The sequence below is a fragment of the Pseudonaja textilis genome, chromosome 1 (assembly GCF_049901715.1).
Source record: "Pseudonaja textilis isolate UNSWEBS1 chromosome 1, rPseTex1.2, whole genome shotgun sequence".
NCBI lineage: Eukaryota > Metazoa > Chordata > Lepidosauria > Squamata > Elapidae > Pseudonaja > Pseudonaja textilis.
In genome coordinates, this window is record NC_141990.1 from 146,342,441 (window position 1) to 146,357,705 (window position 15,265).

The window sequence follows — 15,265 nt, forward strand, 5'->3', positions numbered from 1 at the left end:
ACAAGTTATATAGGCTGAAGTTGAATCCTAGTTGGGTGAAGGTGCTGTTCGTGGGGAGTTTCCGTTGCCATCAGGTTTATTCCTTGATGAGCAGGCGCTACCCATGAAGGTGCAGGTATGTGATGTGGGTGGTAGGTGTTTGGGGGTGTATCCTTCTGGACTCAAGGCTACTGCTCAGTTTGCCAGTTGTGGTGCTCTCAGGAGCAAGAGATCTGGCTATAGCAATTCATTCCTTCATTATCCTTCAACTTGAATATTACATTGTGCTTTAAATGGAATTACCCTTGTAGGCTATTCAGAAAGTGAAGCTGTTCCAAAATGCAACAGCTTTCAAGTGCTTATTGGTGCTCACTGGGAGCATATTAACACCAATTTATTGGGCCTACAAAGCTATAGGTAATACATGTTATGATCGGTTTTAAGTTTTGTGCATAAGGCCTATAAGGCACCAAGAGTGTTTTGGTTGTAGCAGGGAAGGAAGGAAGGAAGGAAGGAAGGAAGGAAGGAAGGAAGGAAGGACGGACATTCATAGCTCATATCTAAAGCGTAAGGAAATTGAACCAAATGTAAGTGTGCTGAGTTGGAATAAAGTTATCTGTTTCTCTATATGACTTGGGGACAAGGATGAATATGACCATACATGGACTTCAAATAAAGTCACTATATTGTGGTTGCAAAAATCCTAGCAACCATCAGAAGGCAGCAAAGGGATATAGAAAAAGTATTCTTTTGCAACCCAGACCTGGCAAACCTAACCTCAGTGTAGCATGTCAGAGATCAACCTCCAAAACATAACGGAAGAGGTTAGGACAAAAACAGGATCTGGTTCTATTTACAGATTTATTAAAAATAAAAAATAAAGCAAGATAACCCCTATGTTCTAGCTATTTACTTAAGTATTTCCCCTTGTGTCACAATAAATTTGATAAGTTTTGGAAAAATACAGTAGATCTCGGGGGAGGGGGATTTGAGAGCTGCCTGAACTCTTGGCACTTCTTCTAGTCAATTCTGCTGTTTAAAGAAAGGTTCCTTGTTTTCTAATTGATATATATGGATGTCTCCTGACAAACCAAGACCGCCCAGTCCAGCTTTTGATACAGGAGTCCTACGAACACCATATATATTTGACAACTCTGCCACATAAATATATAAAGGTCATTTTTGGATAAGCAAGCTCTTAAATATTTTACAATCCTTCTTTCCTGATTCAATTGTGTTTATTGATTGGCTTGGAGACACATCCAATGACATCCATCAAATGACAAAATAATATCCAGAATGGAACAGATTCCTTCTCGCTGCTCAAGTGTCTCGTGTATTTCTGAACTGTGGATGGCATGTGATGGATGTTGGGGAGAAAATAGACAGGGAGACCAATCTAGTCATGTCATATCGGTTGTGGACATAAGCCTTAAAGCAAAACTTAGCTGTCAAGTTGAGCCAAATTGAACACAATGTATTAAATTAAAACCTTTGCATTTAGGAAGAAATGGTAATTAAAATGTGTCTCTTGGTGTGTTTGTATAAAATAGACTCAAAGAAAACAGGTTGTTTGTGAAACGGTTCCCCCCACCCATTTTTTCACTGATTCTTCAAAAAAATGTCCTGGATTTCAGTGATTTCTAATGATCTGACATGCTGACTATGCGTCTTCTCAACTCCAAACATAGGATATTCTTAAAACCATGAAGACACATTTCAAATTTAGGTTCAAAGTATTGTTATTAAAAATAAATGAGTAACCTCCAAACATTACAGATTTTTTTTTCTAGTAATTCAAGATTAAAATAGGACAGTAAGGAGAAAAATGCAATATCCGTCAAACACAGCCTTCTACTGCAGGGGTGTCAAATTCAAGCCCTGTGGGCCGGAACTGTGCCTCTGCCAAGGAAAATGGTGCCGACGAGGGCTGGAGGAGGCCATCGCGGTCAAAAGCAGAGCCCAGGAGGGCCACACACAACCCTCCTAAACTCCGTTTTCACTGGCAGAGGGCTACAGGAGGATCCCTGGCCCTGTCCGGGCCACCACAGGTTCCCCTGACACGAGTGATGTCAAACTGGCCATGCCCACCCCACCCATGCCCCCCAACCCCCAAGGTCAAACACAACCCTGATGTGGCCCTCAATAAAATTGAGTTTGACACCCCTGTTCTACTGCATACCTAAAAAAAAAGAAAATGCTGCAATCCACTAGCTCCAGCACTCCCTTCTGTAAAAGGGTAATTCTTTAAACATTAAATTGTGGTGCTTTGCATTCCTTATGACGATGGGCAGTAATCATTTTGTTTTATGCTGTTAACTGTTTAATTTTTCTCAATTGTTTAACAACAATTAAATGAAATGCTAACAACTTACATATAGGACCCAGCTAGAATTGGTGAGAGACTACATATTTAAAGATAAAGAATGTGTGGGAAGAATAAATTTATTCTTATGATAATGTTGCTTCGGGAAGAATTCTGTGGAGAATATTTTTAGTGACCATTAGATTTTATATATCCTTAGTTTTGACAGAGAGAAAAAGCCACTCATAATAGAAACTCCCAATCCAATTATGACATTATTATCTCCAAGTTCTTGCTGGGGACTTTAACCTACTGTTTCAGAATATTTCCTGGATCCCTCCTGAATTTCTCAGAAGACAAATTGTTTGTCAGAAATAGTTTAGCAACCAAGTACTTCATATGGGAAAAGGAACTGTATCATTGGTCTGTGGATCTGCTGCTTCTCCCACTATTTTAGCTGTAGCCAGAAGAAATGTAGTGTCAGCTTTCCCAGGTAGGGGAAAGACAAGAAATATAAACAGATAATCTAATTCAGCTTTCTTGTCAAACTACATTAACAGAATTATGCAAGTCTGAAAGTACGTATGTTCTGTCTGTTTTTATAGCCTAAGTTATGGAGATCCTTTCTGAGTTTCTTTCTCTGCTATTATGCAGATGCAGGCTCCCTCTTCACTCTCCATCTGATTGTTCCCTAGGCAGCATCGTTCCCACAAACCGTGACATATAGCTATATCTCCCTTGTGTGTCCTTTGCTTTAAGCAAATCAGGAATCAGGAGGAGGCAAAGAATAAAACAAAAAGATTAAGCTAAAGCACGTCCCCCGTCCCCCCACTCTTGTTCCATGGAGCCTTAAATTTCTATAAGAATTTGAGGGGGTTCCATGAGAATCAAATGATAACACCTGTGTCCATGGGAATTTTTGTAAGCTATAGCCAGAAAGGTGAACACGATGACCATAATCTTTACTTAGGAAAATGCCTAAACCACATAATATTCACCGGGTGAAGGGAAGGGGGAGCCACAACTGCCATGTTTTGCATCCTACCTCAACACTGCCTCTCACCTCTTCTCCCAAACAAGGCCAGATGAAAAGCTTTCAGTGGGCAGAGCAAGGATTTCCATCTGCCAGTGGTTCCTAATTGGTCCTTTCATTATGGATGGGCAGAAATTAACACACCTTTTAGTGCAGGGGTCTCAAACAGCCTGGGGGCTGCTGGAGGCAGAGTCTGGGTGAGGCTGGGCTGCATAAGGGATTCCACAAAAAACGTTGTTAAAAAAATATCCTCAGATGTCATCAACAGTTAACGATTTCTCCAATACATGAACTGTCCTGAACACATGAATGGAACATTGAATGAAGATCATGAACAGTTCCTCAGAACATGGCTTCTCCAGCTTACTCCTTGCTGCCAGAGACTTGACAACGCTTCCTCTCACATATCTGAGCCACTTTTGGCTTGAGAGAAGAGGCACTTGAGACCCTCAGTATGGCTTGAAGATGATCATCAGTAAGTCTGGACCTGTACTTGGACTTGTTAAAGTTCAGGGTGGAGAAGAAGCCACAGCGAGGAACGGCGGGCGGGACTTCCTTCAGAGGTCCATTCCCCCTGTGGGCCGCACTAATATTATACTTTCATATCACGGTGGGGACCACAGGCTATCATCCCGCGGGCCGAAAGTTTGAGACCCCTGTTTTAGCATGTTTTATTGTCAACTTTCTATCATAACACCTTTTCTTTTTTATCAGGAATTCCAAGAAGTTTTATACTGAAGAAGTTTTTTAATGGCCCGAAAAAGTTTGAAACTGCAGGTTAGAAGAATGAAGCAAGTTCAGGTTTTCAACCTAACAAGAGATGCTTGTGTTAGGAGAAAGCCATCCCAATAAGTTTTTTACACTGATTACAATGCATTGCAATGGCTATATTTTACAAACAGGTTTTTGATCAACTTTAGGCTAAGGGTCCCTCTAATCCAGGATCTGTTGGCAACATGCTCAGACAGATCTCAGGGGAAGGACATGAAGGGAGAGCACAGAGCAGCCTTCAGCAGCCCATATTCAGAATTACACCGAACATGGAATCTTCATTTGGGTAGGACCCTAAATCAGCCTTTAGTGAGCCGACTCAGATATTCCCACTTTGGGTCACTGAAATCAGTGTTATTAATGAAAAACATCAGTCTTGTCCAGCTCTGCAGCCATTTGTGAAATCTAAATCAACTTCAGGAATTCCTCTAACCCTGTTTGTAAGAACATTTAGGATAATTTATAAGCAACTTATTTGGAAGAATTTTCAAGTGCAAAGCAAAATGCCATCTACATATATCACTGCAAGCTAATCAGCATCTTCCTACATACGTTCTTGGAGGAGGAAATACAAATTACAGCATTTCTGGTTAATCATCATTCACTCAATGTGGGACTGCACATAGTTTGACGTACCAAAAATAGATTAATATTGCTTCCAAGAGTCCAATTTTAAGGATATCCAAGATGAAGTTGTAATTAGAAAGTCTTGTTATTTTGATATCTTTGCTTTTTCTTGCTTCAGGAAGAATTTTGAAATTCTAACAGTTGAATACAGAAAATTAGTATTCTATAAATGTTTACAGCTATGCAAATGGCACCCGCAGTAATCAGAAGGATTTTCTACATGCTGCTTGAGGAACAAATGAGGAAACTAATTTGATTTGCCGACTTCTTTCATATCCTTTATATAATTCCCAAGGGAGCAAAAACTGCATTTTTAAAGCACACACACACACAAATATATGAACATCAAGTATGGGACTGTACTTAATCAAAGGAATGAACCAAATTTTAACTAATCATATAAGAGGAAAACAAACATTGTCAATAAATTATAGGCAGACTTGTTTCAGTTTGGATAGCCTTTATGAAGGATAATTTTTTGACTTTTTAAACTAAGCTTTTTTGGCAATTTCAGCCATTTTGTTACCGCTTTTTAAAAAACTGTGTTACATAGTCTATTATTTCTAGTCATCAGGGCCTATGCAATAAAATTGATTTGACTGGAATAGTGTAATTTAAAAAAAACACTAATTGAATCACTTGAACCATAAAAGTGCATTATAACATTAATATTTAGGGAGATTATTATGATTTGCATCTGAGATTTCAGGAATCACTAAATATCTTGATCATTTAATTACAAACCGTGTGGAGTTAAAACTCTGTTGATTGTTATGTTTCATCTGATAGAAAAATTCTATATAATGGTCAGCTTGATAGTAATCTTTTATATAAATGCATCCAGGGAAGATTATTAATTAAACTCAAACAACGGCACTAGATTAGCAAAAGAAGGTTAAAAGCAAGAGCAAAGTGTATGTGGCAGTATGTAGTTCCCTGTTGTTGGGCCACTACATTCTATTTCTTTTTTTTTTTTTGTCAAGCGATTATAAGACAACAGGTATAAATATAAACATAATTATGAATACATGAAATGGATACATATTAGAAAAAAAACAATAGGACAGGGACGGTAGGCATGTTGGTGTGCTTATGCACGCCCCCTACAGACCTCTTAGGAAAAGGGTGATTCTTCAGAGTGTTGCAGCTATAGTAAATTCAATACTGAGAGTTGTGACATAGTTTTTCAAGCACATATTGTCATGTTGGACAGGATATGTTCTGGAGAGCTGGAGTTTTGGCTTGCATGTAGTTATCTTTTGGGTCTAATTATAAGATATAGTTTATAAGTGTTTTTGCTTGACAGATTGTATTTTAACATGCTTATATGAAAACTGTAAAAATTCAAGATGGAAAGCATATGGTGTGAAATATGAAAGATTAGCTAACTTTGCCAACAGGCACCTTCTGCATATGTGTTTTTACTTTAGAAAAAAACATGCATGAAAGATAAAATATTTTGATCCATCAGCATCATGTTTCCTTTCCCTCACTAAGGCAATACCATCCATATATACCATCCATATATATATTGGTGTAATTAAAATATTTTTGTCAATGATATTGGAGTATGTGTGATTTTTAATGTCTTTCTTAGGACTCTACAGTATTATTGATGAGTTTATGATTTAACTGAATGAAATCTGTTGGATAAATATTCATCTTCAATAGATTAAAATTACCAACAAGAACTGTGCAACTATAAAATTCTTCATATACTATCCCCAGTTCTACCCACCCAAAAATAATTAAGAGAGACCTATGATTAAGTGAACATTATTCTTCAATTTAAAATTTTCTTGATAGTGTCTACTTTGAAAATCCTCTTTAAGCTCTGTATTAATTGCCATACTGGAGAAATAATACATACTTAAATTTGCGTGGAGTGAAAATTAATTTAAGCAAGAGGGTGGATTTTATTTAACACCTTGGAAAAGAAACATGGGATAATTAATTGGCAATATGTGATTCAAGGCAGACAGATACATGACTGCTGGTGCTGTGAAGAAGCTTCCTAAGCTTCCTTCCTATGTATGAGTAATGATAACAAATAATTGTATAATTTATTTTTACTTTATTACATTCCACTGAATGTAATAACTGAAAGTTCTTGTGTACATGTTGAGTCTTCCAGACTTTAGGGTAGGGTGGAAATGGTTATGTTGGATACATCAAAGAAGGATGGGGAGGTGCTGAATGAATGAATGAATGAATGAATGAATGAATGAATGAAATGTCACTGGAAAACTGGCAAATGGTGAAAATCTATACAGATCACTTCAGGAACAGTAATGGGAATTGAAGCTCTAATTGCTTAGTCTTATTTTGTAATATTATCTGGGGGGGTTGTTATTACATATTTTAAAATTAACATTTGTTGCTTCAGGGAATAGCTGTGAAGACTATTTTAAATATCTCATTTTTTATGTTTAACAGTAACCAGTTGTTTGCTAGTTCAATGTAATGTCACTAATAGGATCATGCAAAATTCGCCATTCTCCACCATCTTTCCTTGTCAGTCCTTCTAGGGCCCCCCCAGGTAATTCAACAAAACATTTAGAAACAAAAGTGTAACATTCAAGCATCAAGACACAACCCTCAGTTCCTCCCATACTTGTTAATGAGAAACAATCGATATGTGCCTAATCAGTGTGGACTCCTTTAAATAGATTTGCACAGTGGGTTTTTTTCAATCAAAAATAACTACTTCTTGCATGGTATTTACAGAAAAAGCTACCGTTTTTACTGCTGTAATTAAATAGTCTGCAGTTACTTCCTGAGATTTTCACCTATGGTTTACTGCACAAGATCTGTTTAAAATTTATTTCAAAGGTTGACTTTACAGCTACTTAAATAACTGACAGTTCTTGTTACGTAATCTGACAATTAAACAGGATAAACAAACAAACCTTGGTAGATTGTGAGTTACGGATTGAGGGTGGAGGTTAGCTCATTTGATACATTGTGAACATGTATTCTGTGTTTTAATATCTAATAACCCAACAGCTTTCCTTATCATTCATATTTGCACTGGTTTAGCTGTTCTCCATAATATTTAACCGTATCTTTGTTCTCACAAGTAGTGTGTTTAGAGAATGTCTTACACAGGTCATGATAATTGCATCATGTGTTTCTGTACCTGTTAAATTGGCTATCACTATGAAAACTTTGGCAGCGATCAAATTACTGTCTTATGTCAGAATAAGACAATAGTCCTCTTTTTAAATATCAAAGTTAAGACCTACAGTGAGAAGGGCTGTGTATGATTTTGATAGTTAAATGAGTACTTTGTGAATAATCATTCCATCTTTACAATACTAGAAAAAAACTAAAATCTCTAACTGGTGCCCATATACTGCAACTTTGCATGTTTATTGAGAAATACTGTTGAGTCAGTGGTACTCAGTGGTATTGAGTTGAGGCCCTACGCTCTCCTATTTTCTTAGAAAACCTCTCTCGCGTGCGCACATATGCATTGCTGCTTCCCTCGCTCATGTCTCTTGTCAGTGATGCATCCTTGTTTTTTTATTTAAAATAAAAACTCGTGGCAGCCCCGATACAACTTCATTATTAACTTGGGAAAAGTAAAATAACAAAGTAAATGTTGTAAACGATTGTGTAAAACACCACAAAAGCCTTAGACAGAGGTGGGGTTGGGCGAGTATACTTCCTCCAGCTGCTTTTCAACTTTTGTTTCCTCATTCATGTTTTTTTCTAGTACTGCAAACCATTTTAATTGCTGCTTGTGCAAATATTTAACAATTGATAAAATATTACAATATCTTAAACTGTATGGCTTATATCACTTATTTACTTGTTTATTATTAAATTTTTATGCCACCCATTTTCCTTATAAGATGACTCTTATCAGTATTTACAAAATAACCACCTCACTGTTTGGCTTTAAATAGGAACTACCCTTTTATTTTAAATATATAATATAGTTCTTTCAAATATTTGATCAGAGGTTTTACAATTATGAAGAGTGGAGTCCTCAACAAAGGAGGAAAAAATCAAAATTTTCCATCTGATATTTCTACATCAATGTGCAAAATCATACTGGAAGTTCTTTATATTTACCATTGAAATTTGTATCGAAATATATGTAATTTCATTGCCATCCAAATGTTGCAGGAGTCTTTGAATGACCTGTATTCAAAAAGATTACCAGTAGTTCTCAACTTACAACAGTAATTGTTCAATGTTACAACAAAGTTACTACTGAGAAAAGTTACTTATGATCGTTTTTCATGCTTACAATCGTTGCAGCACCTTCTGGTCATAATTCAGACGCTTGACAATTGACTCCGTTTTATGAGAATTGCACCGTCCCGGGGTCATGTGATCACCTTTTGTGACCTTCTGACAAGTAACGTTAATGGGGAAGCCAGATTACTTAATAACTGTGGTGAGAAAGATTGTAATATGGAGTGCAACTCACTTAACAACTGTTTTGCTTTAGCAAATTGTGGACATAAGTCAAGGACTATCTCTAATTAATCTTTGAAGGAGGAAAATTCCCTTTTGAACTATCTTCTGTAGTACTGACATCTTTAATTGTTGAAAGATGTAATCCTGCCTTGTTGCACTTTCTTGTCATTGGGCACAAGAAACGATGTAGCCTGTGTTAGTATAAAGATTCTCCTCTTTCAGCTACTTTACTGTTTCTGTTTGCCATTCTCTATCTGGCAAGGCTAATACACTTCCAGATTTATTTCACTGGAAGGTAAACATTTCTGTCCTCCAAGATACCTGAAGCCTGTGACTAGTATTTATAAGAGCAGTGAGCTGTGATAATGGGCCTTACCAGCCACCCCATATTTAGGAAAGACATTTGAGTAGGAAACTATGTGATTGGCTCTTCAAGAATACCACTATATTGGATAAAAGCCTGGAGACTGGTGTATTCCTCAAATAGCTGCATTAAATGACTTTCACTGATATCTTCTGCAATTAGTACTAATGAAAATGAGGTGGCTTTCTGCAGGCCTCACAGCTCTTGGGATCCAACACTATGTATCTAAAAAAAAAAAATCTGGAGGCAGCCTGGTAGCAGATTCACATAACTGCTTTCTTGGTGCAGTAATTGGTGGTTGTGGTTAGCACTGAGTTATGGGGTTAGATATTCTGTTTTTCATAATGACTTTTCAACAATCTCATGGGCCACTAGCTTATCTCCTTGGAGTACAATACCTATATAACATCAGTGGAACAATTTAATCTTCTTGTTTCCCAAACTACCTCTAAAGTTTTCTTCTCTTCCCCATTTTTTTTTTTATTTCTAGTTGTAAGGTAAAGATAAAGGTTCCCCCGCACGTACGTGCTAGTCGTTCTCGACTCAAGGGGGCGGTGCTCATCTCTGTTTCAAAGCCAAAGCGCCAACGCTGTCCAAAAACGTCTCCATGGTCATGACTAAACCTTTGGCGCATGACTAAATGCCAAAGGTGCACAGAACGCTGCTACCTTCCCACCAAAGGTGGTCCCTAATTTTCTATTTGCATTTTTAAATGCTTTCAAACTGCTAGGTTGGCAGAAGCTGGGACAAGTAATGGGAGCTCACTCCATTACGCGGTGCTAGGGATTCAACCCACCAAACTGCCGACCTTTCTGATCAATAAGCTCAGTGTCTTAGCCACTGAGCCCCATCTAATTGTACTTCTGTACTAGTGTTAAATTACTTAAAATGTTTCAAGGAAGCAGACTCAGTGCAAAAGGTAATATGAGAAGATTTGACCACCTTCATTCCCTGCTAACTCCAGGAGATGGAGAAAATTGCTTGAGAGATTTTATTCATCCCCTCCTATGATACAGTTATTAATACATGCTATGACTCTATTCCGGTCAAAGATGCCATTGTTATTTTATATATTTTAATACATGCTTTATAAAAGGCTTGGAATCTTGGATACCATTTAGATCAGTGTTTCTCAACCTTGGCGACCTTAAGATGTATGGATTTCAACCCTGGAATTCCTCAGACAGCATCTTTAAAACATTTAAGCTATTTACTTCTGATATTATTATAAAAATAATAAAAAATAATCTTGTCTTCTTTTAATGATTAAAAACGTTCCATATTTACAGTCTTTGCTTCCTCTGGGTAAATATATTCTAAAGTAACAGATCATTGGATATTAAAAATGCAAATATTTATTACAAGTATTTTTATACCTTGATAATAAATGATTTTTTACTGGGAAGTCCTGTTTAGTTCTGTGGAACTTATTCCAGGTAAATGATATGAACTTGCAATCTTACGATCATGCATTGCCCTCTCTCCCTGTTGCCCTTCCAAGCACCTCAGAATTTGCTCTGCATTTGGAGGGTCTCTCAGTTTTTATAAAGTAGGGGATTCATGTTGGGTGGTGGAGAATCTCAGCTGTAATGAGTCTATTTTTATTGGTGGAAGGACATAACCAGATGCTAATATTTAGCAGAGTTGTTATTCTTAAATTGAAAAGAACAAATGTTTATCTTTGCGTTTTTAAAATACCTATTTCTGTTCTCGTGGGAAGAATTCAGAAAATACCATTGTAATTGAATCTGCTGCGATTGACTATTAGGCCAAGCTAATAGCTTCAAGAGTGAACACCAACACAATTACAATTCTGTCTTCATGATAATTAGTGTTTTTCTGGTGAGGCGTCACCAACTTAAAGTAATAATTCATTTCCAAATATGGTACAGTAGTTTGCCCAATTCTGAACATCATGGTTTAGCCTTACTATTTGAATTCCTATGGAGATTTTTTACTCATAATTCAACATTCAGAAATTTTTTTTGACTCTAGATTTGTTATGTTTCATAAGCAGTTAAGTGTCTAATAGTAACTGCTATTGCATTAATTCATGCTCAGTACTAATTCCTATTGCATAAGAATGTAATTGTCAAATAAATATCAACTGGTATTAGATTACTCATAGATTACAAGTGTTCTTTCAAGCACTGTAATACATTTAACATGTTTGTAAATCAGCAAATGCAGTTCTGTCCGTTATAGCAGTGGAGCTTTTTACATTTTGTATAAAAGTTGACTTTATCTTTGATTTAGCATATATTCCTCAGTATCAAAGTCTTCCAAAACAAGACTAAATAGTAATAGTAATTAATACAAAGATGTTACAGTGCATGTTACTCCCATCAAGTTTCATAGTGATGGCAGAAACAGCTAAATTTCTGCTGGTCGTGTGGCATATCTCATACCAAGTATCAAAATGAAGTTTATCCACACTTAAGATATCTTACACATATCCAGTACCCGCAAGGTGAACTTTAGTTCCCAGAATCTCCCTGGTAACATGGTATTTTGTAGGAGTAGGTCCAACATACTTGGAAAGCATTGGATGCAGATGTTTGATACCGAGGCATCCAGAATGATGGAGTTTGGGGGAAGCAGGCTGTAATAGTCAACATTGTTGCTTTATGACTTATTGGTGCATGAACAATCTTCCTGCATGCTGTAAAGAAATGGAAGTCAACCAATGGTAGGTTTCCTCCCCATCATGCTAAATTCACATCTGGAAAAATAACAAAAATGCAGTCCCTCCCCTTTCACCATTTGAAAATGTCAATCAAGGGTATGTTTTTTTTCCTACTGTTTTTTAAAAAAGCATGGGGCAAATCCTTGCGATTTTATTTATGACAATATTGGTGTCATTTCCAGTTACAGGCTGAACTTGATCAAGAATATCAAGACAAATTCAAAAGACTGCCACTGGAAATCTTGGAATTTGTTCAAGAAGCGATGAAAGGCAAAATCAGTGAGGATGGAGATCACAGCTCTACAACTTCTTCCCTGGCATCCGATGGTGGGAAATTGAACCACAAACCACTGCAAAATGAAGAGCTAGAAGATAATCCAGGAAAAGTGTTCGATACCCCTCTCTAACAGCTCCCACAAAGACACCGTCTTAAATTACTCTGACAGAGCAAGTTACCATGTTGTTCCCCAGGAATGTTCCTCTTTTTGAATGACCATTGGGCAGCTTCAAATATGGAAGACCTCTATTGGGATTGTACTAATTTCTAAAACAAATGGGTTGGGTATGGAAATTACATCCTATTTGTAGGCCTTGTTTTTCCTTTTAGTTTAATGGCATAAACTAAGAGGTCAGTATGTCTCTGGCCATATTTACACCAGTCATTTTTAAACTATGAGAAGGCTGGAGCATTCTTTGGGGACCAGTATGTTTTGTGCAGGTAAATGTGTTTCCACCTCTTTATAAAACAGGAGTGACACAATATTCCACCCACGGTTATCACAGTATCTGTAATTGTTTGTTTCTTCCTTTGCAAATACATCTTGGAAGCTTTTGTCATCTTAACAATGGCACTTTGAGAAAAAAAAACATTTTTTTTTCTTTAGCTTTCTGTGCAGTGATAGTTGGCTGTGCTGGTTGTGTCTTGACAGAGAATTATCAGTGTTAGTTCTCTGTAACTGTGGTAACTACTAGAATATATTCCCAAGCCAAAATCTCTTCAAGACATAATAATGTGATTATACATGCTTCAAATGTGATATGAATTCACATATGTATATGTGCATTCTGTCTCTGCAAATCAAAAGCGCAGGCAAGTTCTTACTGAACTTTCCCTTCTGCTGGAATTAAAAGCTTTAAGAAAGAGATTCATACAGTTATCAGAGATAACTGATACTGTTATGAAATAATCGTTGCACAATCAGAATCTTTCATTCAGACTTCTGTAGTACTTTCAAATGTAAGATAGATTCAAGAATGTTGCTTTCAATAACTGGTTTGTGCTATTATATCTTTCCTTCTTTTTTAATCTATGGAACGCACATAGAAATGCCATTTCCCAAGTGTATGGAAATGTACATGTTTCAAATCTAAAAAAAAATGGGGGGGGGAGAATAAAAGAAATCTGATTAATTTTATCCTTTTATATAATTAACCTTACAAAAGTTACAGTTCCACCCCCAGCATTCCTTACTGTTCTACCATGTGGATATTACTGAAACACTATAGTTTGTTCTGATAGTGGTAAGGAGTTGGAATACATAACAGCATATATGTAGTTTGTTTTCCCTCAGGAGCTCAGTAAAAATAACTTATTTTATTTAATTGCAAGCAATAAATAGAGATCAAACAAAATAGAAATTGAATTAAATGCTAAGTGTACATAGGGAAACTAAAATTTTGGCTAAACAGTATTTTTTTTTCCATTATTTACATCATGCATGAAGAAATGTTGCACATTGTTAAGAGTATATATAAAAGATAAACTGCTTACATTTTATGGAGTAATTTAGAGGATATAATGGAAATGAAAAAATTACATTTTGATTTTAAGAAGATGACTCCTATCATTTATTCTACTTTTGCACTTTGAAGATCAATATTATTAATCATTAAATATAAAAACCTGGAAGGGTCAAAGTTTAATGCTGCATTTTCTAAGATAAAAGTTAAATAAATTTGTTTCAAGTTAGACAGGCTACAACAATCCAGTATTGATAACAGTTCTATAGGTATTTCTTTGCCATGCTTGTATACTGCAGTTTCAGACAAGTAGGAGAAACTCTGATAAGCTTTTTAATTTATGATGTAAAGTTACCAAGTTAATGGTTGACAGAGTTTTCAGTACATTTGTAACTGATCATTGACTGTACTTACTTTTTTAATATCTGTACAGTGCCCCTTTTTGCAGTTGTAGTTTTAGTGTGTAATACTGTATATCTTGCATTGTTAAAACTTGCAGTAATACATCATTTATCATGAATATTACTTGAAATAAAGTAAGGTAATGAAAAAGGAGTCTATGATGTGAGAGTCTTGTGCCTTCTATGTATTTGCCTTGTTATGTGTTAAACATGTCAAAATAATCTACTGTGGACATTTTGCTATAGAGAATAGAGCTGCATTGAATTACATTGGGCTCCACTGTATACTTCAGTTACACTACTGAAAATTGTTTTAGCAGCTTACGACAGACCTTCACACAGAGAATTTGGACATTTTAACTGTCAACATGGTTGTGAAAGATTTCTTTTAGATAGGGCTTGCTTTCATTTGAAACTAACATTATTGAACATTGGTATAAATAATGTATGTGATTGGCTGATTGGAAATAGTGGTTTTGCTTTCACTTAGAAAAAAAATAATTTAACATGTATATAATTTAATTTTTCAGCCTTTAGATGCAAAATTCACATTTTTTTGTAAGAACCCTATGCAATTTTGTGGCATGATGTTTCCTCCACTTGTAATTTATGTGCTTTCATCACAGAGGCAAATAAAATTTCTTAACATTATCTGTACTTATTGTCATAATTATCCAGATCCTAAGCATCTTGGTGTTAGAAAATGTTTCCTTTTACTGCACAGCTGGGGGACCATTTTGTGTTTATTTCATGTTAGGAGCTGTGTTGAAGTTGCCAACAAACCTAGCCATTGTTCCTCATGAATTTAGAGGAAACTTCGCCAATAAGTATAATCAATTTTCATGTAGCCAAGAACCTTAGTTAATTGCTTGAGGCTTGCAGGGGCTGTGGGATATTTGGTAACCTATGATTATTTTGCTCTTTAAAT

The 15,265-nt window shown here is 36.2% G+C and overlaps 1 protein-coding gene across 3 annotated transcripts in view; it reads left to right on the plus strand.

Annotated features, from left to right (window-relative positions):
• The window catches only part of PLCB1 (phospholipase C beta 1), a 468,720-nt gene extending 453,732 nt beyond the window's left edge, over positions 1 to 14,988 (plus strand). For all 3 annotated transcript variants that reach the window (XM_026710475.2, XM_026710474.2, XM_087918902.1), the window contains one exon: positions 12,379 to 14,988. Coding sequence is in view for 2 of the 3 variants with exons in the window: in XM_026710474.2 (XP_026566259.1) it covers positions 12,379 to 12,603 (225 nt within the window). In the remaining variant the exon portion in view is untranslated. The remainder of the gene's footprint in view (positions 1 to 12,378) is intronic.
• Positions 14,989 to 15,265: the final 277 nt, after the last annotated feature.